Below are 25,909 nucleotides of genomic sequence, written 5' to 3'. Positions count from 1 at the left end.
GATATTTTGCATTTATCTCAGTTTTTCCAGAGTTCAGCTTAGTACTGCGTGCCTCAGAGATGTCCTCTTATACTTACTCTCTACTTATTCTGTCCCCTCTTCTAATCAGGCTGCCTTCCACAGTAAATTACAGACACCCTGACTTACCCAGCCATCACTTATATACGTTTGTTATATGCCAGACACTGTTTTAAGGGCTTGATGTATGTATGTATTTATGAATTTATATATGTAAATTCACTTAATCCTCAGAGAAACTCCATGAGGTTAGAACTGTTCTTATCCCCCTTTACAACCTGAGGCTTAGAGAAGTTAAGTAACTTATACTAGCTAATATGACCAGTAAGTGTCAGAATCAGCTTCAAATCCAGGCGATTTGGCTCTCGAATTTATGCTGCCGGCAATGACACTACCCTTTCTCTCAGTAAGGAGCTCTGTTATCTCGTAACCAGGTGGGCTGCAGTTTCGTAGTTGTTGTTCTTTGGGCTCCACCTTTCCCTGTATATCTAATTTTTTTCCAAGTTGGGTTAGCTCTTAGCTGTCAGGAGCAACTAGAGTAGCACACTTATTTGTCCTCTTTTTTTTTTTTTTTGTGGGTGCTTCTGACTCATGTCTTAATTTGTTTTTATTTTTAAAAATTTATTTTATTATTATTATTTTTTTACTTTACAATATTGTATTGGTTCTGCCATACATCAACATGAATCCTCCACGGGCGTACATTTGTCCTCACTTAAGTGAGGGAAAGAGACCTGTGAGCGCAAGAGTACCCATCCCAACCGTGGGGAAAATGGCCTTTCTCTGAGTCTCTGAGTCAGCCTCGATCACCCGCTCCTTCCTGGACCAATAAGAGTGGTCAGAGGCTGATACGGGCTGACTGGCCCTCACCAGTCAGCATCTGCCCCTGGAGCTGCAGTGTGGGTGTTGGGGAGGGGGTGTCCTCTTCCCTCTGAAACACATGAGCTGCGTAGAAGATGGAGGGGTGCCTGCACACACACCACTGGAGTGTAGTAAGAAAGACCACTGCACACCTTTTTTCCTCTTCACATTTCCTCTTCAACATGGTACCCATTGTCTCCGTTATGCTTTGGGAAGTGATGGAAACTTGCTTCAGTAAGTGAATACAGAGGTAGCTCTGTACCAGTCATCAGGCCTCCCAAGAGACAGGAACCAGGAGCTGGAAAGCAAGCCCTAAGGCACCCTCACAGCCTCTCGTCTTTCCATACCTGGCTCCTTTGTTCGTACCATAGCTCTGCTTCATTGCACAACCAGCCTGGCTCCTCCAGGCCTGTGCAGGGTCTTTCCTGTCCTGTGTCACAGTAAATGACTAGATTCTGGGGTTAGAAACAACCTTGGAAACAAAATATATGTCCTTGCAAAATGTACTTCACTGCTCTAAGCCTCAGTTTCTTCATCTGTATGTTGGGGATAATATCCTTATCTCAGAGGGCTGCTGTGAGGATCAAATGAGATTATACACACAGAGAGCTTAGAGCAGTGCTTGCCTATGAAAGTGAAGTGAAAGTGAAGTGTTACTTGCTAAGTCATGTCTGACTCTTTGTGACCCCATGGACCGTAGTCCTCTGGGCTCCTCTGTCTGAGAGATTTTCCAGACAAGAATACTAGAGTGGGTCTTCGTTCTGGCATGAGGACTCCAGAGCACATGCTCAGTAGCCCCACAGCATGTGGGATCTTAGTTCTCTGATCAGGGATGGAACCTGCATCCCCTACATTGAAGGCAGATTCTTTACCACTGGACCACCAGGAAAGTTCCTCCCGGGCAATAATCCTGGAGTGGGTTACCATTTCCTCCTCCAGGGGATCTTCCTGACCCAGGGATTCAACGTGTGTCTCCTGCATTGCAAGCTGATTCTTTACCCTCTGAGACACCAGGGAAACCCGTGCCTGCCAATAATGGTCAATAAATATTAGTGCTCAACATCATGACTTTTATTGCTGCTATTATCCTCATCTTCTTAAAAATTCATGTATCTTTTGATTCTAATCCTGAGCGTGTACTGTTTTAATGTTGAAACATTATGGTTGTTTCCCATTATGTTTCGGGGAAGTATTTCATGTTGTGATTTTACATTCTGCAGGCTCACCATCTCTGGGGCTATAAGTCCCTCAATTCGAGAGTCATGGGAGTAGGAACCCTTCTCTTTTAGCTCCAGCGTGAGATTGAAGCACTGAAGAGCATAACATGCAGGGGTCAGTGCAGGCGTTTGTACGTGTGTGTGCATGCTCTGTCACTTCACTCATGTCCAACTCTTTGGGATCCTGTGGATGGCAGCCCGCCAGGTTCCTCTGTCCGTGGGATTCTCCAGGCAAGAATACTGGAGTAAGTTGCCATGCCCTCCTCCAGGGGATCTTCCTGAGCCAGGGATCAAACCTGTGTCTTCTGCGTCGCCTGCATTGCGGGCAGATTCTTTATCCACTGAGCCACCTGAGAAGCCCATACGCGTTTGACTCCAACTGAATTGCCCTGGATTTTGGGTTCTCTTCTTGGCTTATGCTGTGACCCCACCTGCTGTAGATCCAAGGCTGCATGGTGCTCTAAGGAACTGCCTGGATTTTCAAAGTCAGAGATGCTGGGGGCAATGCACTGCACAGCTTGTGACACTTGGGCCACATCAGAGAATAGAAAAATGAATCCACCCAAGATAAAAAAAGTAAAAGTCAACTTTTGTGGGAATGTACTTTATTATATAGAGTAGGATACAGCCATTTACTGGCTTCCCAGGTGGCACTAGTGGTAAAGAACCCACCTGCCAATGTAGGAGACATGAGAGACGTGAGTTTGACCCCTGGGTTGGGACGATCCCATGGAGGAGGGCGTGGCTGCCCACTCTAGTATTCTTACCTGGAGAATGCCATGGACAGAGGATCCTGGTGGACTATATAGTCCATGGGGTTGCAAAAGAGTTGGACATGACTGAAGTGACCTAGCAAGCAGGCACAGGCATTTATTTACTCTTGGAAGTGGAGAATGGAGTGTTTTGTTTTAGATTTTTTTTAACTTAAAATTTTATTGGCGTATAATTGCTTTGCAGTGTGGTATAGTTTCTGCTGTACAGGAAAGTGAATCAGCTGTACATACACATTTATCGCTCTGTTTTGTATTTCCGTCCCTTTTAGAAGACCACAGAGCACTGAGTAGCATTCCCTGTGCTATACAGTAGGTTCTCATTAGTTAGCTGCTTTATACATGGTAGTGTATCTGATTCACTCCCAATTCACCCCACCTCTTCTTTCACCTCCTTGGTGTCCATACTGTACCATTTTTCTAGATTCCACATATATGCGTTAATATACAGTATTTGGTTTTCTCTTTCTGACTTACTTCACTCTATGATTTTTCAGAATGAAAAGTCATGGTTTCTGCCCTCCGAAACCTTCCATTCCAGGATAAACTTATTAATTTCTTGCTAATTTGTGTTTGCTTCTAGACTTTAAAATGTACTTCTGTCAGTTTCTGGTTCTTACTAGTAACAGATTTTTATTGTACCATGTAGAAATGTAATTGATATGCAGAAGATTTGGTTTTAATAACATTTACTTTATCCAAGTAGTGTAATTCTAAAAGAATCATCTTGTAAAACTATTTTCTTGGGCTTTGCCCTTTCAGCATAACGGTGTGTGTTGGGTGGTAAATAAAAAGTTCCTGTTATCGTGAAGCAGAATTTAAGTTTTATCGCTGTCAGTGGAGACTCATGCCGTTTGTGATAGTATAGAGCTGGGTTTCTTTTGCTTTTGAGTGACAAGATCATAATCCCATACTCAGCATCAAGCATCGTGATGGCCCATGTCTTCACCTGTCCATGTCTAAGAACTTTGGCTTGTCCACTGATGCTTGCAAACCTTATTTCTGAGATACGGAGATTTCAGCCTAGTAGCATGTGTGTTAATAACATTGGTTATGTTGACTCGCCATTTATAAAATATCCAAAATGTCTCTCCTGGAATATAGTAAAAGAAACAAAAAAGCCCAAATCAAAACTTTAAACACAGATTAAATGACTGAGATGAGTAGCTGTTCTTAGTTCAATAAGTTTTTGTTACTATTGAAATTACTCTTCATGCTGTTAAATAAGGTATATAACATTTTTACTTTTTAAGTTTCTGGATTAAAACATCCCAAGTCTCAAGTATTCATTTGGTGATTGACAAATAGTATAATTAATTTGCATGTTTCTAGGGACTAATTGTTGGGCATTTCTTGTTGTGTATCTATTTTTTCCCTATTCTGATGTATTTTTTCCCCCAGGAGAAAATTTGACAGGTAACTTCCTTGTGTTTGTTTGACAGTGGCCTTTTTAGTTGACCTCCAAGCTTGTTTTCACTGAAATATATTAAAATATTCTGATTTTGTCAACTTTACTTAGGAATTATTTCTAAGCCTTGATGGTGATGATAAAGGGCTTGAGGGTATTGTTATCTAATAAACAATAAAACAAAAAAACCCACTGTATTCATGCCCCCAAACAAGATGCCTCTGATTCTATTGACCTTAATTTCGCATGTATCAGTGAGCGATGAGACAGTTAGCAGAATGAGCTGCTAGTTATTGAACATGAAAAACCAAGGCCTTTTCTGTAAATATAGTATCTGGGCAGGAGCCTTATTTTTCACTCAGTAAGAATCCCCTGCAATAGATATAATTGTTATCCATATAATCAGGGTCTTCTCTGCTTTCCCATCCTGCTGAACCCCCACCTCTGGCACAGTGCAGGGCTCACAGAGACGGCTCTGTGGCCATTTGTTGAATGAATGCCAGATAATCCTTCTTTCTTATGAGCTGAAAAGGGGACATAAGGAGGAGTAAAAAGGGCGCTGGCAGGAGGGATACGTGCAGATCAGGGAAGCCCGAAAGGGTTTGTTGGGAAATTCGTTGTAGAGGGAATCTTGAACCCGGTAATACAGAGTACTTCTCTTCCACTTTTTCCTGCTCAGTCATTACTTGCTGTCGGACTCCGGAAAGAGGGCTCAAGCTGTCCTGAGCTCCCTCACAAGAGTGAGTCAAAGTCGCTCAGTCGTGTCCGACTCTTTGCGACCCCATGGACTATACAGTCCATAGAATTCTCCAGGCCAGAATACTGGAGTGGGTAGCCTTTCCCTTCTCCAGGGGATCGTCCCAACCCAAGGATCAAACCCAGGTCTCCTGCATTGAAGGTGCTTCTTTACCAGCTGAGCCACCAGGGATGCCCTCACAAGAGTTCTGTGGAGATTTAATAAGATAATAAATGGGAATGCTCTACACTTGGAGAGTATAAAGCACTAGATAATGTAGGTTGTAATGGTGAATAAATGCTGTTTTCAGAGTGGTGTGGTGCCTTAAAGGTACTAACTTTGACAAGTGCAGTAAGCTGTTTTATTGAAAATGGAAGTGATGACTGAACTGGAACAATGGTGTTTAGCCAGGAGAGCATTCTGTGCCATTTACAAGTAAGGGCTTTTGAAATATCTTAGTGAATGTCTATTGATTATTTTTCCTCCCCTCCTCCTTTGCCCTTTGGTTTTGTGTTGTATATTAGTGCAGCATTGAGGGGTGTTTAAACATGTGGATTTGTTGCTGTGATTCTTGTTTTGTTGGCCTGGGCTGGCTCCTGGGAATTAATATATTTAACATTTTCCAGGTAAGTCTGTGGAGCTTCTAGATTTAAGAACCCGTAATAACTCATCAGTGTCCTGTGGTTCCAGTGGAAAGCAGACATACAGCTGGCACTCCTTTTGCAACTCTGTTTTCTGCATAGTTCCTGTTAATCTTATAAAGCAGGGCCAGTTGATTATCTGGCTCTCCAGCAGACAGTAAACACTTTTTGGCAGAAACACCCTGTTGAAAAGTTTAGTGAAATTTGAATGAACTCCTCTGGAATCTTTTATGGAACAGAGATGCCGGTTTAATTTCCTTCCTCCTCCCTCCCTCCCTCTCCCTTCCTTCATCTCTTTCTCTTCTTTTTATCTTTATCCCTTTCCTTCCTTTCCCTTCCTTTCTCTTCCTTTCCCTTCCTCCATTCTTCTCTAGTAAATAAAAAGTTTGGGTGTTAAAAATTACAGTGTTTCATTAATATCAACCAAGAATTGATGCCACGCGGAACAACCTAAAGGCCTTTTGGGGCTGTGGCCAGGAACCTGCTGACAGTCCACCTGGTAGACTTTAGGGGTCAGCAGTTTGTTCTTTTCCCATTACTCTGGAGCATTCTGTGGTAGGAGAATACTGCAGTTGCTATAATTCATTTACTTATTCTGCAGAACAAATCATTTTTACAGACATGTAACATGCTGTACGTGGTATTCTGACTTTTACATTAATTTAACATTACCTTTGGGACTGTCTTTCCTTATTAAATGTGTCACTTTAAAATGATTTTTTAAAATGGCTGTTCAGTTTGTTTATTGGATAAACTTATTCTAATGTGCTTAATTATTGGGAATTGCATTATTTGCTCTTATAGATAGTCATGTGATGAGAATCTTTGTAGGCTGGTCTATACCCTCATCTAAGATTTTTTTTGCTCAAAGCCCATTGTTAGAGGTAGATACTATGGGTCCAAAGGTTTACGTATGTTTGAGGGTTTTATTAGGTATTGCTAAACTAAAGTATGTATGCCTAAGCATCTCAGAAAACTTCCAGGGGACTTGGCAGGGCTGTACAGACCAACATTTGAAATGGGATCAGGAACAGCTACATAATTTGCAGGAGCCAGTGCAAAATGAAAAGGCAGAGTCCCCTGTTAAAAAAGAGTTAGGAACTTTGAAACAGTGACTGGCGCATTCAGCTAAATGTGTAGCCCTTCTGATGGTGGAGGACTGTGCCACCCTGTAGAGCACACATCCTTGAAGCCAGCCTGAATGGGATGCACTCAATGGTGGGCCCAGTATGCCAAGACAAGCCTCCAGTTAGACCAGTCCACAAACTTGTATATTGTCAAGCTTTGCCTATCACTCAGGATGCCAGTGAACTTGCACTGAATAGGCACCTTCCTAGGTCACACGGTTATGGGAAGGGATGTGGGAACAGATGTTAACTGTGTGGATTCAAAAAGTGGCCATGTGTTTACTTTTGTGTGACCTTAGCCAGTTCGCCTCTCTAAGCCTCAGTGTTTTCATCTGTAAAATGGGGTTAATATTATCTATGTCCTAAGATAGATGGTGAGAATTGAAAGACGTGTATCGAAGCACTGTATTAATACAGCGCTTCTCCATAGCAGGCTATTAATAAGACAGATTGTGAAAATTTGCTGTATTTTAAGAGGCTGAGCCACCCTGCCCTGCAATATATACCTGCTCCTGCTCCTGAGATCCACTGTTACTTACTCCCTGCTGCTGATCATGGCTAATCACTTAGATAGCAACCCATTGGTTCCTAGAACAGGTTAAAAGAGAGCAGCTCAGGGGGAAGGACTTTAGGAGTGGAGGTTATAGAGACCAGCAGACTGTTTGGTCTCTGTGACTGCTGGGCTGGCATTTGATATGCGATAGCAGCATGGGAGGGCTTCCGTGTGGCTCAGTGGTAAAGAATCTGACTGTAATGCAGAAGACCCAGGTTGATCCCTGAGTTGAGAAGATCCCCTGGAGGAGGGCATGGCGATCCACTCCAGCATTCTTGCCGGGAGAATTCCACAGACAGAGGAGCCTGGTGGGCTACAGTCCATAGTGTCACACAGAGTTGGACACGAATGAAGTGACTCAGCAGCAGCAGCAGCATGGGAGGAAAGGCTCGAAAGATGGAGGGTCTGGAGCTCCGAGCTCCAGAATGCCAGCACGGGGAGGGAAGGACTCCCTGCCAGGTGGTTTATGAGGATTGAGTGCCACCTAGATGCTGATGGACTGGAAATACTTTGGAGTTTACTGGAGCTGGATTTCTTCTGTGGGCATTTACTTTCTAGGACACTGTGCCCCTCTTTCTGCAAATGTGGTAGCAGTTTAATAGCATTATTACTACCAGTGTTAGTGTGATTAACTAACTTGTATTGAATGTTTACTATATTACCTTGAGTATTACCTTACATATTTCTTATTCACCTTTGGAACAATCTTTGAGTAGATATGATTAACCCCATTTTATAGAGGAGACGGGGCTTCAGGAACTTACCTATGTGGACGAGTCCCATTCTGTGTTAGAGAGCAGATATGAGTCCAAGCCATCCGACTGCAGGGGCCACAGGCCTCATCTATGTCCTGTATAAATATATATAAATATACATGTATGTATATATTTAATACACACAAAAATATAAAATATAAGCAATGTGTATAAAATTATGTGGGTTTGTGGTAAGGTTAAAAACTGCTTAGTGCTTATTGAGAACCCTGTAAGTTGAATTGGGGCCCTGAGGAAGCACGGTTTTGTTGGTGGATTTGGTAAGGCTTTGGGGGGACCATGTGTCCTGGTGTGGTGGAGTGCAGGACAGTCTCTGCAGCAATGTCAGGCCCAGGGGGTTAGGAGGGCATGGACAGGCAATCCGACCCTCAGACTCTGCTTGTCCTTTGGGCCACCCCTCTGTGTTGGTTACAGAATGTCAAAAACATCTCAGTTAGAACTGAGATGTCATCTCAAGCGTATCCATGGAACCTTTTTTTTTCTCATCAAAGACACTTCAAAATTAAATTCCTATTGTGAAAACAATTAGGCCAGATTTGCCATACCCAGCCAGTCAGTAACTCAGGGACAGGATCTCATTATGAGCTTTTGCTTTCCTGGAAAAAGCCATTTTATGGATTCCTTGCTGGTGGCTGTACACCCTGGGGATTAATTCCTGATCCATATTTCCTCTGAACTATTTCATTTTCTCCAGTTCAGAAGGAACCACATTTTTACATGAGCCAACCTCGGAGACTGATGGTATAAACTGTCATTCACTGTCACAGAGGAGTTCCAGCCTTTGAGCTGTGTGCTCTCTGTCATGATTCCAGTGTGTTCTGTGTAGAATTCTGTTTGCCTGTGGACAAAGCGATAGATGGGATTCAGGTTCTTGTGTGCTCAGTTTCTTAAGTTGTGTTTGAGTCTTTATGACCCCATGGACAGTAGCCCATCTGAGTCCTCTGTCCATGGAATGCTCCAGGCAAGAATACTGGAGTGGGTTGCCATTTCCTTCTCTAGTGTGTCTTCCAGACCCAGGGATCCAACCGCGTTGCCTATGTTAGCAGGTGGCTTCTTTACCACTTAGTTATAGGTGGCAACCCACTCCAGTACTCTTGCTGAGAAAATCCCAGGGATGGCGGAGTCTGGTGGGCTGCCGTCTATGGGGTCGCACAGAGTTGGATGCGACTGAAGCGACTTAACATAGCATATGTTTGTCCTATGAATGAGTGAGCCTCCTTTTTAAACAAGGTTCCAGATATTGGGCTAGCTTATCTCTTGGAGAAGGCAGTGGCACCCCACTCCAGTACTCTTGCCTGGAAAATCCCATGGGTAGAAGGGCCTGGTAGGCTGCAGTCCATGGGGTCGCTAAGAGTCGGACATGACTAAGCGACTTCACTTTCACTTTCACTTTCATGCATTGGAGAAGGAAATGGCAACCCACTCCAGTGTTCTTGCCTGAAGAATCCCAGGGACGGGGGAGCCTGGTGGGCTGCCGTCTATGGGGTCGCACAGAGTCGGACACGACTGAAACGACCTAGCAGCAGCAATAACAGCAGCTTATCTCTCAGTCAGGTAAAGGCTGCCTTCTACTGACAACTACGAGTGAGCTCCTGAGACATTTGGTTCAATCTCCCTGACCAAAGTATTGAGATGTACTATAAATTTCTCCTTCTTTTGCTTCTTCCCTACTTCTTCCTTACCCTCCCTCCTCCTCTCCATTCTTCTCTTCCTAATGCATTATTGATTTCCTACCATGTGCTAGTCATTGCAATTGGAAATGATACAGTAAAGAAAAATATATATATAGATATTGGGTTGGCCAAAAAGTTCATTTGGATTTTGCCATATCATCATGCAGAAAACCCTGAATGGACTTTTTGACCAACCCAGTCCGACCATTTAGAAAACTGTAGCATTTTTTTTTTTTAAAGTTGAAACTGTACATGTCCAGTGACCCAGATATTTGACCACTAGGCAGATAGATGGGAAAACAATGGAAATAATGACATACTTTATTTTCTTGGGCTCCAAAATCACTGTGGACAGTGATTGCAGCCATGAAATTAAAAGACACTTATTCCTTGGAAGAAAAGCTATGACAAACCTAGACAACATATTAAAAAGCAGAGAAATAACTTTGCTGACAAAGATCCATATAGTCAAAACTATGGTTTTTATAGTAGTCATGTATGGATGTGAGATTTGGATCATAAAGAAGGCTGAGTACCGGAGAATTGATGCTTTCCAACTGTGGTGTTGAAGGAGACTCCTGACAGTTCATTGGACTGCAAGGAGATCAAACCAGTCAATCCTCAACAAAATCAGACCCTGCCCTGGGCTGCCCAGGTTTCCAGGTGCTCGGCCTTGAGCTGCTCTAGTTTGTTCAGCTTGGCCTCCAGCCGCTCCCGGAGGGCTGCCCACAGCTGGCGCAGATGTTTCATGGAAAAGGGGTTCATGTTGTTGAAGGCAATGTGCATCAGCTTCCTGTGGGGAGAGTGGAGTCAGAGTCAGCAGGTGTCCTGGAAGGACTGATTGGAAGGACTGATACTGAGGCTGAAGCTCCAATATTTTGGCCATCTGACGTGAGGAGCCAACTCATTGGAAAGGACCCTGATGCTGAGAAAGTTTGAAGGCAGGAGGAGAAAGGAACGACCAAGGCTGAGATGGTTGGATGGCATCACTGGCTCAATGTACATCAGTTTGAGTAAACTCCAGGAGATGGTGAAGGACAGGGAGGCCTGGCATGTTGTAGTCCATGGAGTCACAAAGTGTCAGACATGACTGAGCGACTGAACAACAACAGCAAAGACACTCTATAGACACTTGTGTACATATGTAACTGGATATGTTATAAATGTTTCCTTTACAAAACTCCAAACTGAGTCCATATTATATGTCCATCTTCGGGAGAGTGCATAGATAATCTGGAGTGTTTTCAAACAATAGAACAGTATACAGCAGTGAAAACTAACAACAGCTTCATGTAACAGTGTGGGTGCATCTCCACTAAGCAAGATTTATTCTCTGTGCCTTGGTGAACAGAGACAAGGTCAGGATGTGCTTAGGAAGCTGATGGGGCAGTGTGAATTATGGGGAGCCCATACTGGAGGCAGGAACCCCATCAGGAGGCCGTTGTGGTCCTGAAGAGACAGTGCTGTGCTAAACCCAGACAGTAGCAGCAGCAAGAGAGAGAATGGCGTGCACTGTTGAGGGACTTGAGAGGTAAAATAAACACAATCTGGGGACTGAGTGAATGTTTGGATGGATTAGAAAAAAGAGCCATGTAACCTGTTGCTGAGATTTCTAATCTCATAGCCTGGGACGATGGTTGTCTCCTTCACTGAGATAGGGGCAGGGCTAGGGTTTTGAGCCCGTATATATGTGTCTGCATGATGCCAGGCTGTGACCTCAGGCAAGTTATTTAACTTCTACCACCGTTTCCTCATGTGTAAAAGAAAGAAAACATATTAAGAGTGACAACCTTAGAAGATAATACTGTGTCTGATATATAATACACAGTTTCACTGTACAGTTTTTTGAAGAGTGCACGTGACCATGAGTATATAACATCGTGAATGGATGCAGTCATTCCTTTAGGCTGAATAGAGACAGGCGTAGGAAAACTTGAATCATCTTTATATCTCTTGAGTCAAACATCAGTTGCTTAAAGCTTGGGGTCAAGGAGAAAGTCATAGGACAAAAAGCACAAAGAACTGGAGTTATGTAGTATGGGAAAAGGAAAGCCGAGAGGTGACTTAATGAGACTTTAAATGAAGGAGTTAAGTCAGAAGTTAGCATGTCCCTATGCTGAAAATGGTTCATGGTTGCGCAGAGCCTGTTAAAGATGACTGTTTATATGAAAATGATGCTTAAGGATTTATTAGTAATATTTTTAGTGATTGCCGAGTAATACATCTTTATTACAGAAAATTAGTAAAAAGAACAAAGTAAATACATAGCACCGATAATTCTAATGCCCAGAGAGTCTGTTCATATTTTAACTCTGTCCACTTGTCTATCTGTTCATATACTCATCCATCCATCTTGCCTTTCTCTCTCTTTCTTTTTTTTTTAAAGAACTGAAATTAAACTATAAGTTGTTGTGTAAGCTACTGTGTTTTGTGCTGGAACTTAAATGGAGGCTTACCTGGCATGAGGGATTTAGATTAGCTATGTGTATTAAGAAGAAAATATCTGATATGCTTTGTCAATGAGTTATTGAGAGAAAATACAGCAGTTCCTTCTATGAAAGTCTTAAAATATAATAGGATAAACTCTCATCTCACTGATGGCAAGGTCATGACCCTGCTTTACTGCCCTGTTATTCTCTGATATGTGGGTAAGCCTGAGAGTGCTTTTCTGAGCATTTACTTCTCCCAAAAATGGTGGAAAGAAATATTGGTTAGAATATGATGTAAGTGAGACTTATATTAATCCCTCACCTACATTTTCCTTGCAGACTGAAGAGTACATTTCTCCCTAGAGTGTAGGACTGCTCAACTTTTCATTTTTAAATATTAAAATCACTAAAATTCTACTCTGACTTAATCTGGAACAAAGACAGGAAAGATTAATGTCACTAGGATATAGTTTTACATGGGCAAATCATTTTAAATAGGCTTAGATCTAAGAGGTGGAAGCTACTTTGCCTAGAATATTTGTGAGATTGGCTAGGATAACTGTGTATGTATGTGAAAGAGAGGAGGAGGGAGAGATGGAGGGAGGGAGGGAGCGAGAGAGAGAGAAGTGTTCTGAAGGTTTCCTTTTAGTCTGCATCGTCTAAATGTGGAGGCTACCGCTATTAGAGATTTAGATAGATCTAATTAAGGGTTATCCTGCTGCTGTTGCTGCTGCTGATGCTGCTGCTAAGTCGCTTCAGTCGTGTCCGACTCTGTGCAGCCCCATAGATGGCAGCCCACCAGGCTCCCCTGTCCCTTGGATTCTACAGGCAAGAACACTGGAGTGGGTTGCCATTTCCTTCTCCAATGCATGAAAGTGAAAATTGAAAGTGAAGTTGCTCAGTCATGTCTGACTCTTAGCGACCCCATGGACTGCAGCCCACCAGGCTCCTCCGTCCATGGGATTTTCCAGGCAAGAGTACTGGAGTGGGTTGCCATTGCCTTCTCCGAAATTAAGGGTTATACTAACTATTTTTACCCAAATCACAGCTTTTTGATTTCATGATTTTCTTAATATGTTTCTTAGTGAATGTGTTCATATATACATATACACACACTCCCAAGTACACCTATGGGAGATGCGGCTCCCATTTCCTTTTCTTAGAGATATAAGAAAGTAGGGGCAATACTTTTTTAATATTTATTTTTGTTTATTTATTTGACTGCCTGGTCTTAGTGTGACACACGAGATCTTTGAGCACAGAATGTTAGCTGCTGGACCTCCAGGGAAGTCCCTCACCTCCTTTTCTAATCAAAGATTAAAGAAGTCATTCCAGGCTTCTTTCCTATTTCTGTCTGTCTCTCGTTAGGAATGGTGGCTGCCTAACATTTAATAAGTTCTTTACTATGTGTCAGGAGCTGTTCATGTTCCTGTTGTATGTATGTGTTTATTTATTTCTGGCACTGGTTGTAAAAGTAAGATGCTATAATTATTTCTAATTTATATGGGGAGGAAACTGACTTAAGAGAATCTAAGTAATCTACTCAAGCTGATAATTGTCTCAGACTTAATTTTAACAAAATATTTTGTAGCATGGGATGAGGATATATGTATATATTTACTTCAGTCAGTTCAGTCGCTCAGTTGTGTCCGACTCTTTGTGACCCCGTGAATTGCAGCACGCCAGGCCTCCCCTGTCCATCACCAACTCCTGGAGTTTACTCAAACTCACGTCCATTGAGTCGGTGATGCCATCCAACCATCTCATCCTCTGTCATCCCTTTCTCCTCCCACCTTCAATCTTTCCCAGCGCATCAGGGTCTTTTCCAATGAGTCAGTTCTTTGCATCATGTGGCCAAAGTATTGAAGTTTCATCTTCAGCATCAGTCATTCCAATGAATATTTAGGACTGATTTCCTTTAGGATGGACTGGTTGGATCTCCTTGCAGTCCAAGGGACTCTAAAGAGTCTTCTTCAACACCACAATTCAAAAGCATCAATTCTTCAGAGCTCAGCTTTCTTTATGGTCCAACTCTCACATCCATACATGACTACTGGAAAAACCATAGCCTTGACTAGACAGACCTTTGTTGGCAAAGTAATCTCTCTTCTTTTTAATATGCTGTCTAGGTTGGTCATAACTTTTCTCCCAAGGAGCAAGTGTCTTTTAATTTCATGGCTGCAGTCACCATCTACAGTGATTTTGGAGCCCCCCAAAATAAAGTCTGTCACTGTTTCCATTGTTTCCCCATCTATTTGCCATGAAGTGATGGGACTGGATGCCATGATCTTAGTTTTCTGAATGTTGAGTTCTAAGCCAACTTTTTCACTCTCTTCTTTCACTTTCATCAAGGGTCTCTTTAGTTCTTCTTTGCTTTCTGCCATAAGAGTGGTGTCATTTGCATATCTGAGGTTATTGATATTTCTCCTGGCAATCTTGATTCCAGCTTGTGCTTCATCCAGCTCAGCATTTTGCATGATGTACTCTGCATATAAGTTAAATAAACAGGGTGACAATATACAGCCTTGATGTATTCCTTTCCCAATTTGGAACCAGTCTGTTTTTTCCATGTCCAGTTTTAACTGTTGCTTCTTGACCTGCATACAGATTTCTCAGGAGGCAGGTCAGGTGGTCTGGTACTCCCATCTCTTTCAGAATTTTCCACAGTTTGTAGTGATCCACACAGTCAAAGGCTTTGGCATAGTCAATAAAGCAGAGGTAGATGTTTTTCTGAAACTCTGTTGCTTTTTCCATGATCCAGTGGATGTTGACAATTTGATCTCTGGTTCCTCTGCCTTTTCTAAATCCAGATTGAACATCTGGAAGTTCACAGTTCACGTACTGTTGAAGCCTGGCTTGGAGAGTTTTAGCATTACTTTGTTAGCGTGTTAGGTGAGTCCAATTGTGTGGTAGTTTGAGCATTCTTTGGCATTGCCTTTCTTTGGGATTTGAATGAAAACTGACCTTTTCCAGTCCTGTAAACACTCCTGAGTTTTCCAAATTTTCTGGCATCTTGAGTGCAGCACTTTCACAGCATCATCTTTTAGGATTTGAAATAGCTCAACTGGAATTCCGTCACCTCCACTAGCTTTGTTTGTAGTATTGCTTCCTAAGGCCCACTTGACTTCGCATTCCAGAATATATTTGCTTAGAATCAGTCAAATTTATTGTAGTAGAAATTCTTAAAGCTTTTTGACTGTCCTATCACATTTTAATCATTAAATGATTTGTTAGGTATAAATAAAACTTGTGTTTTATATAGGTTTTATAATCAGAATAATGTGCCCATTTATTTTCTCTTCTTTCCAACTTTATTGAGATGCAATTGGCATGTAATATTGTGTAAGTTTAAGATGTATGGTGTAATGTTTTGAAATATGTATATATTACAAAATAATCACAATAAGGTTAGTTAACACATCCATTACCTCACATAGTGACAGTTTTTTTGTGCATGGTGAAGACTTTAAAGATATACTGTCTTAGCGATTTGAAATGAATAGTTTTTAATTTGAGTATAGTACATTGCTTATGTTATATAAACTAGAAGTCTCTTTTTAATAAGATCTTTTGTCCTAATAGGCAATTATTGAATTACTATGGATATTATTTTGTGTTGATTACAAATGGTAATTATGCTGTTGGAAACCCCTGTAATTTAAATATTCAAATATAGAAATGACACCAAGGGTGTATATTTTTGTTTTTTGCAGGACAGAGTTCATTCAGAAAGGCAGAATTTCAATCACAGGGGCTGGTTTTCTCAACTGCGTTTTGGAGTCTTTTGCTAGGTCATTTTTAAGACAGGGTGTCCAGAAGGTAAGCTTCCTTTCACTCTTAATCAATATTAATTTTAGAAAATTATGGAGTTTCCCATTGGATTCTTGAACAAGATTCTTGAACAGACATAACAAGAAAATATATCGTTAATAAACAAATATATACAAAGATAATTACCCTCACTAATTATTACATGAATCCAAATCAAAGTGAAACTAAAGTGCCATTTGTGTCTCATTAAATTAAAAATAGGCCAATGAAGAATATGTAATAATATGGGAATACTTACAGTCTAATGAAGAGAAATAAATCAAAGTGAATAATTATGTTTACAATATATATAATATGATGACAACTGTTTATAAAAATGACAATAATACATAATATTTATGGGGTGCTTCCCATGTGTTGCGCTTCCCTGGTGGCTCAGAGGTTAAAGTGTCTGCCTGCAAGGCAGGAGACCCGGGTTCAATCCCTGGGTTGGGAAGATCCCCTGGAGAAGGAAATGGCAACCCACTCCAGTATTCTTGCCTGGAGAATCCCATGGATGGAAGAGCCTGGTAGGTTACAGTCCACGGGGTTGCAAAGAGTAGGACACGACTGAAGCAACTTCACTTCACTTCACTTCCTATGTGCTACTCAGTAAAAAGAATATTTAATCATTAATTCACTTAATGCTCGCAAATTTTGGAAATAGCTGTTATTCTTGTCCTGATGTTGTGGATGAAGAAGACGTACCTCTGGAGCTCCTGATTATCTTTTATTATGGTTTTCAACCCCTGTACCTGTGGGAGCTTAGGTGTCCATGAATGGTGTTCAGAGGCCACCCTGGAGTTCTGTGGTCCTATGTTACCCTGTTCTAAGTAGAACAATTCTGCTTTTAATTTTTTTGGTTCATTTACAATGTTGTATTCATGTATTATATTTTAATTTTTGGCCACACTCTGCTGCATGTGGGATCTCAGTTCCCCAGCCAGGGATCGAACCCATACCCCCTGCACTGGAAGGCAAAATCTTAACCAGTGGACCACCAGGGAAGTCCCAAACTATTCTGTTTTTCACCTGTTTTGTATAGCATTACATCTAAGATTGTTATATCCTATTTTCTTGCCTAGGAAAGTTCATTTCTCATGTACCTTTACATGCCTACTGCAAGTGTAAATAGTTTAGAATTGTTTTATTATTATTTAGCCCACCAGGCTCCTCTGTCCATGAAATTTTCCAGGCAAGGATATTGGGGTGGGTAGCTATTCCCTCCTCCAGGGAATCTTCCCGACCCAGGGATCGAACCTGGGTCTCCTGCATTGCAAGTGGACTCTGCCATCTGAGCCACCAGGGAAGCCCATATTATATTAAAAATTGTTTAATTGTCATTATTATTGTTATTAATTATGATGATGGACATAATTACTTATTTCCAGGGTTTGCTCAGGTCTGATGCATATGTTACCTAGTTTTGTTTTTGGGGCAGACTTAATGGCTGGTCTACAGATCTATCATTATGACCCCAGAGAATTTCTGGGTAATGAACCATTGTTTTTGTCTTACAGATCTAGGTTCAGTAATGAACCTGGACCACAACGTGTTAGTCTGAGAGGCTGAGGGTGATGAATGAGTATTTGGTACCGTACTGTACTGCACAGACATACTGTTGAGATTAATGATGTGTTCCTGACCCTGGTGAGCACATGGCCAGACTGGCCCGGCCTTTTTAAGCCTGGGCTTGAAGCAGGTATTTGAGCTTCTGGAAGGGCTGTTGTGATTATGACGACAGTATGGCATTTTGGCAGACATTATGGCAGATTTTTCCTGCTATACTGCAAAATAATGCATTTGTAAACAGCCCCATGTTCTGCAAAATTGCTGTCTAAGAATAATAGTGCTGATGAGAAAAATAACTTTGTTGCCATGCCCCTGACTGAGTTGACTTTTTGGACATTGTTTAGATTAGAAGTGGCAGACTTTTTCTGTAAAGTGCATGTGTGCTGAGTCATGTCCAACTCTATGCGACCCTATGCACTGTAGCCTGCCAAGCTTCTCTGGCCATGGAATTTTCCAGGCAAGAAGACTAGAGTGGGTTGCCTTTTCCTAATTCATTTCTGTAAAGAGCCAGATAGTCAACATGTTAAGACTTTATGGGCCAAGAGGCAACATCAAAATACTGTGTAGGTGCTTTGTAACAAGAGAAATAAATTCGCACATATTTTTAATTGAAAAAATTAAAATATAATGATAGTAATTGAGTATAGTTTTTATAATACAAATCTACTAAGCATATAATTTTTAAAAAAATGGAATTATTTTTGGGGAGAGATAATATTTACCTGTTCAGTTCAGTCACTCAGTTGTGTCCGACTCTTTGGGACCCCATGGATCGCAGCATGCCAGGCTTTCCTGTCCAACACCAACTCCCGGAGCTTACTCAAACTCATGTCTATCGAGTTGGTGATGCCATTCAACCATCGCATCCTCTGTTGTCCCCTTCTCCTCCTGCATTCAATCTTTCGCAGCATCAGGGTCTTTTCCAATGAGTCAGTTCTTCACTTCAGGTGGCCAAAGTATTGGAGTTTCAGTTTCAGCATCAGTCCTTCCAATGAATATTCAGGACTGATTTCCTTTAGGATGGACTGGTTGGATCTTCTTGCTAGCCAAGGGACTCTCAAGAGTCTTTTTCAACACCACAATTCAAAAGCATCAATTCTTCGGAGCTCAGCTTTCTTTATAGTCCAACTCTCACATCCATACATGACTACTGGAAAACCATACCTTCAACTAGACGGACCTTTGTTGGCAAAGTAATGTCTCTGCTTTTTAATATGCTTTCTAGGTTTGTCTTAGCTTTTCTTCCAAGGAGCAAGCGTCTTTTAATTTCATGGCTGCAGTCACCATTTGCAGTGATTTTAGAGCCCAAGAAAATAAAGTCTCTCACTGTTTCCATTGTTTCCCCATTTATTTGCCATGAAATGATGGGACCAGTTTTTCACTCTCCTTTTTCACTTTCATCAAGGGGCTCTTTAGTTCTTCTTTGCTTTCTGCCATAAGGGTGGTGTCATCTGCATATCTGAGGTTATTGATATTTCTCCCAGTAATCTTGATTCCAGTTTGTGCTTTACCCATCCTGGCATACCACACGATGTACTCTGCATATATGGAGAAAGAAATGGCAACCCACTCCAGTAATCGTGCCTAGAGAATTCCGTGGACAGAGGAGCCTGGCAGGCTACAGTCCATGGGGTTGCAAAGAGTCAGGCATGACTGAGCAACTCACTCACTCTGCATATAAGTTAAATAAGCAGGGTGACAATATACAGCCTTGACATACTCCTTTCTCGATTTGGAACCAGTCTGTTTACCTGAGTTGAGGTTAAAAATTAGTGTTCCCTACAATGAAATTGGTTGCAAATGTTCATTTATAAAAACCATTCTTTTGTGGACCATGCAAGCACAGGTCATGACTGGATTTGGCCTTGTGGGCTATAGTTTACCAGCCCTTGCTTTAGATAAATAAATATTGTTTGGTTATTCTAAGTGGGTCTCTATTTGACCCACCCATCATTCTGAGCCTATTAAAAACCTAATCATACAGTGAGGAGGGCGAAAAGGTTGGCTTAAAACTCAACATTCAGAAAACGAAGATCATGACATCTGGTTCCATCATTTCATGGCAAATAGATGGGGAAACAGTGACAGACTTTATTTTTTTTGGCTCCAAAATCACTGTAGATGGTGACTGCAGCCATGAAATTAAAAGACGCTTGCTCCTTGGAAGAAAAGCTAAGACCAACTTAGCATATTAAAAAGCAGAGACATTACTTTACCAGCAAAGTTCCATATAGTCAAGGCTATGGTTTTTCCAGTAGTCATGTATGGATGTGAGAGTTGGACTCTAAAGAAAGCTGAGCTCTGAAGAATTCATGCTTTTGAATTGTGGTGTTGAAGAAGACTCTTGAGAGTCCCTTGGATTGCAAGGAAATCCAACCAGTCAATCCTACAGGAAATCGGTCCTGAATATTCATTGGAAGGACTGATGCTGAAGCTGAAACTCCAATACTTTGGCCACCTGATGCAAAAAACTGACTCATTGGAAAAGACCCTGATGCTGGGAAAGATTGAATGCAGGAGGAGAAGGGGACAACAGAGGATGTGATGGTTGGATGGCATCACCAACTTGATGGACATGAGTTTGATCAAGCTTCAGGAGTTGGTGATGGACCGGGAAGCCTGACATGCTGCAGTCCATGGGGTCCCAGAGTCGGACACAACTGAGCAACTAAACTGACTGATACAGTGATTGCATATATTGTAATCCTGTGAGACACATAAAGTAGACCTTATTATCCCACTTTATTGATGAGAATTATCTTGAAGAGATAAGTGCACCTAGCGTGTAGGTGGCTGCTTGCCCATGTTCCTTACTTTTGCATATATACATATATATGTATATATTGAGCACCTGCTTTGTGGCAGAAACTGTGTTGAGTGTGGGTTGAATGAACTTACTCAAGGTCACGGAACTAGCAAAGGATGGAGTGTGCTATGCTCAGTTGATCAGTCATGTCTAACTCTTTGAGACCCCATGGACTGTGGCCCACCAGGCTCCTCTGTCCATGGAATTTTCCAGGCAGAAATGCTGGAGCAGGTGGCCATTTCCTCCTCCAGGGGATCTTCCTAACCCAGGGATCGAACCCGTGTCTCAGGCATCTCCTTCATTGGCAGGCAGATTGTTTACCACTGCACCGCCTGACTGGGACTCAAATTTCCATCTTGTATCAACAAGTCTTACCCCTTGCCACTTAGTATATAAGATGTGTTCAGATGAATGGGGCAAAATTTGGCCTCCTCAGCACTGTGTTGTGTATTAGATGAATTTGTGTTGTTGTCCTATTCCCTGTGTATTTATTAGAGCTCCTTGGTTTTGAATAACAGAAACTTATGTTAGGCTAGCTCAATATCAAGCAACAAGGGTGGTGAGGCTGGCAGTCTTCAGAATGGTCTGCACTGGAACTGAGAGCTGCCAGGAACCAGGTGATGTTCCTTCTTTAGCTCTTGCCCTTAAGTCTATGCATCTGTTTGATTCTCTTGCTTTGCAGTCTGGCTTTCTCTGCTTCACAGGCTGTATAGGGTGACATAGGCCTCCATAAGTGTACCACTTACGTAGATTTCTGGCTTAATAGAAAGCCTATCTGCTTATTTCTTCATTTCCAGATTCTCTGGAAGAGACTCTCATTAGCCTTCCATGGGTCATGCATGGCCAGGAGGGTAGAAGCCAGGTTGTGTAATTATGGCTAATCCTCTGTCATGACTACATGGATCATGGTTGGAGAGTCATTTCCCAGGGAAAGCGATGGTAGAATGGGTGAATACTCACTCCCAAGACTTCTGCCATTTGATGGCTGTGCTCACAGAAATACTAGACACTTGGCAGAGCGACTGTTTTATTCACCTTAAACCCAGTCCTCCCTGACCATGATACCTTGGTCAGCGCTCAGTGCATTTGTACATAAATGAGTGAAAAGGCAATAGAATGCATTGAGAGGTCCACAGCTGGCTTCTGGACTGTTATCTAGAAGTCAAGTGACTTTAAATTTTTAAAGTGAGGAACCAAGTGGTTCCTCTGAATTCCCTCTCATTATGCCCAAAAGTAAAAATGTATTTTTCCTGCTAGCTTTTGCCTTTTTGGAGTTTTTTAAAGAGGCTTAGTTTAATTAGTTAGCTTTTCAGTTCTAATATCCAAGTAGTGATGTTTTCTGGTGACAGCCTGACTTCCTGATAAACCTTCACAGCTGAGCCAGCATAAGAGGCTTCTGTAGAAATCATCATTAGAGTGTTTTAGGTAACTAATTTTCTCTTTAGAACTTTATTCCTGAGGCGGTTTCGTGGTGGTGTTTCCAAATTGGTTGTATGGACTCCCACTTGGACCCTAGCTTGTTGGAAATCCCCTGCCTCAGTGGCGAAGTGTCTTTTTCCATTTGGATTCACATAGCCAATAACAAAACTGATGCTGAGACTGAAACAGCACAAACTCTTTGATGGCCAGAGAATGGAGAAGCAGGAAATTAGTTCACAAATCAACTTCTGGAAGTGGAGGGTGATCAAGGCAAGATTTTTAAAGGCAGGGTTAATGGTAGAGGGAGCATATGCATTGGTTTTCTGGGAAAAGGTGGGTTTCCTCCTGCAACTGGGTGTCACTTCTTTTTCTCCCTTCTGTGTCTGGTGATCCCTGTCATGGCGCTAGTAGGTGTATCGTTGAGCATGCTGATGTTGCCATGAGCATGTCACGAGGCTCGGGGTCTGCTGGAGGGCTGGTCTTCTGCCATCTTGGGTTTGGCTGATTCTAACCAATTCTGTTGGCCTCGTGTTTTTCTGTTCTGGTGGTTTCCTGTAAGACAAAGATAGCATTTATCTTTCTTCAAGGAAGAGGATGGGTTAGAGCTTGAGGCTAACAGACATGGTAACAGTGATGAAGGTGGGACTTTTTTTCCTCCAGAAAGAGAAAAACTAGGTGCTCATGAAGTATATATCTCTGTGTATAGAAATTAAAACCTAGTACTAGATACGTACCCGCAAGGTGAGGTCTCTTTTTTTTTTCCCTTTCTGCCTCTGGGCACTTGTTTGATTGCTTTTCTTTCTTCCCTTCACCACCTTGAGATCTGCAATTGGGGGGTACCTTTCTGACACAAATGCTGCAGTGAACAAAGGCAAGTGAATATTTGTTCAAATCTCTGCTTTCAGTTCTTTGCCAGAGTATATGGTAATTCTGGGTTTAATTTGTCAAGAAACTGCTTGAAAGTTTCTTTTAGAGATAGCAGTCTATCTTTATCCATGACAGCAGAAGCCTGCACCATTACTGTGTGTTTTTCTCAGGAAAGTGAGTGCTCTTTATAGTACACCCTTGGCCGATGACACTAGCAAGCATGCCATGCAGGTACTTTCTTCATTCTGGAGGGCGCGCACCTGTCTCTTGACTCTGCCATTGTTTCTGTCTCTTCGTGCTGATTTCATGTTCTGGTGGAGAATTTTGGCCCAAGATGGCCTACAGAGGATGGGCCGGAAGTGTTGAAAAAGTGCCATGGACAGGCAGTATGCTGCATGCCAAAGACATATGCCTCCAGGGAAGCAAGCACACTCAAAAAACTAAGGAAACAGGAGGATCTGAGGGAAAATAGGGGTTGGTGGAAATCTGGGACACTTGTAACCCAGGCCAGTCAAATTCAACCTCAGGAATCCTCAGAACAGGAAGCAGAGATAAGGATATTCCCTGGGGCAGGCATGGCTCTGCAGGTGATCCTCAGCCCTGAGAAGGCATCCCTCCGCCAGTGTTGCTCAGTCTTCATTCTATTGTCAGCCCCAACTAATCCTTTTCAGGCATTTTTTTCCTAGTTGTCCCTCACTTCATGAAATGTTACTACCATAGGTATCCTAATGATCTGTGTATGTACTGTATTATATCTTTGCTAGATACTTAATAAGTGTAAGATATTTTTTATTCACTCCCATGAACAAATTATTTCAGTGTTGTCCCCATTGAGAAAGCATACTTTGTACTGCAATGAGTGTAACTATCTTTTGTAGTTTTTGCCTCCATCTCTCCAAATCAAAACAAAACAATCACCAGTTCTTCCCCACTCCCACCCCCGCAACGCCCCCTCCCCACAAACCCCTCCAATTCCAAACAAAAATCAAAGGGACTTTTCAGTGAACTCCCACCTGGTTCTTGTAAATCGCACTCTTTTCTGGGAGAGGCGCAGGAGATAATACAGGAGATAACAGTCTTGTCATGCACGTGTTCTTTTTTGGTCCAGTTGTCCGAGTACTTTAGGATGATACAAATGCTGTGAAATGCAGGGCCTTCACTATGCACCCACACAGAGGTGGTTTTTTTTTTTTTTTTTTTTTTTAAGTTTGTGAAATACATTTTCACTGCGTGATAAAACAATTAGTTATTTGAGCCACTCTCCTGGCAAGGCCCCATTATTGGTTCCATCATTATTCTTATTGTGTTGATCGGGAGGCTGAAGCAGAAAGAGGTAGAATTCAAAAGCCTGTGAAATATTTGCCACTGAAACAATGTGGGCAAGTCAAACAATTTGTGCGTCGTTTTGAAGAAGGTCTGGACTAGGCATGTACAGCTGAAGAGATCTGAATATGTGGCTTCCTCAGGGTGTGAGCTTATTTGAGCCTTACAAAATCCATTTCAGTAGTGGAAGATAATTCTCTGAGACCACAGATACTGTTCTTGTATACTGTATACGCTGGTGTGTGTGTGTGTGTGTATATATATACATATATATATATATATATTTTGTTTTATATATGGATACATACACAACCTATATATACACGCACACTCTACACTGTACAGTATGTGGATGTGGTTAGTCACTCAGCCCTGTCCAACGCTCTGCAGCCCCATGGACTGTAGCCCACCAAGCTTCTCTGTCCATGGAATTTTCCAGGCAAGAATACTGGAGTGGGTTGCCATTTCCTACTTCAGGGGATCTTCCCAACCCAGGAATTGAACTTGCATCTCTTTTGTCTCCTGCATTGGTAGACGGATTCTTTACCACTTGTGCCACCTGGGAAGCCCGTTGTATACTATATATATGTGTGTATGTGTATATATATATATATATATATGTGTGTGTGTGTGTGTATATATACACACACACACACATATATACAGATACAAACCACAGACACATATGTGTGTGTGTATGTATATAGTATAGTATACTGAGGTACTATATATGCAGTCCAGATGGGCATTTGAAAAGTCATTTCAGTGATTTGTATGTACAGTTAAGGTCTCTTTGGTACCTATTGGAAATAGATAATTGGTGAGGGTCAGCTGCACCCTCACAGTTGTGCTACCAGTTTATAAAAAAGTTCTGTAATACGTGCAGACCCTTTATTAATCATTTACAAGTAAGCTCAAAGTAACTTTACCTGTTCTGTAAGTTTTATTACATCTCTGTCCTTCTGGGTGCTTTGTTCCCTGAAGACGGAGCTGATGATATTCCTAAGGCGAGATTCAGCTGTTTTACAGATAACGTCAGGTAGCCAGAATCTTTAATCCGGTGTCTGGCCACAGGGCCATTTAGACATAAACTGTGGGTGCCATCCCTAAGGTTGGCTGGTGAAGGCCTTGTTAAATAGTCTCAAATCATCATTGCAACGTTGAGTGTGTCTCTAGAATTTTGAGCTAATCCCCACATCTCAAGTTCCATTAATTGAGTTAATGAAGTCTGTTTCTAACATCCATCATGCTAGTTAGTAAGCCACTAATGTTAACAGTGAAAATTCACAGTTGTGACATTTCTTTTGCTAATTATCAAAGCCTCTGGTGTTTTCAGATAAAGGTAACTGAGGTTTCTGTAGATTGAGATTGCTGATTAGAACACTTATAGCCAACGCCTGGAGGGTGAAGCCTGTGTTAGGGCAACTTACTACCTGGTGTGTAACTTGAATAACACATGCACCATAATATTATGCTGCACATGCTGAAATATTTTGAAGCAATTATAGACATCCTAATAATCGTTTTCCGGATGCCAACTCCTGAACTAAAAACCTAGTATGTTCTGCCTTTAGAAAGACTATTTGGTGTGAAACAAGGTTTTGCCTGTGTGGGTAACAAATGTTAAGCTTTAGAGAATTGCCCCTTAGTAAATGGTTTTCTCATTTCTCAGATGTCACGTTTGACATCTTGGATGTTCAATTTTCTCACCTCTAAAATGGAGTGATAATAGTCCTACACGGGGTTATTTCAAGGTTTGAGTGCATATATATGAAACATACCTGCCACATTGAAAAGCTTACATAATTACTAGCATTAAGAGAAATTCTCTGATAAGAAGTATATTTTCATAAGTAAATAGCCTTTTACATATTTTTTAGAATTTTATTTACTTGTTTTTGGCTGC

General features: G+C 41.7%; 1 protein-coding gene across 27 annotated transcripts in view; it reads left to right on the top strand.

Moving 5' to 3' along the window:
- The window catches only part of PRELID2 (PRELI domain containing 2), a 343,715-nt gene that overhangs the window by 56,979 nt on the left and 260,827 nt on the right, over positions 1–25,909 (top strand). For all 27 annotated transcript variants that reach the window (XM_055556919.1, XM_055556920.1, XM_055556924.1 and 24 more), the window contains one exon: positions 15,920–16,025. In XM_055556919.1, coding sequence (XP_055412894.1) covers positions 15,920–16,025 — 106 coding nt within the window. The remainder of the gene's footprint in view (positions 1–15,919; positions 16,026–25,909) is intronic.

Source organism: Bubalus kerabau, chromosome 1, assembly GCF_029407905.1.
Source record: "Bubalus kerabau isolate K-KA32 ecotype Philippines breed swamp buffalo chromosome 1, PCC_UOA_SB_1v2, whole genome shotgun sequence".
NCBI classification, from domain to species: domain Eukaryota; kingdom Metazoa; phylum Chordata; class Mammalia; order Artiodactyla; family Bovidae; genus Bubalus; species Bubalus kerabau.
Note: the sequence above shows the minus strand (reverse complement) of the source record. Positions and strands in the feature narration are given on the sequence as shown.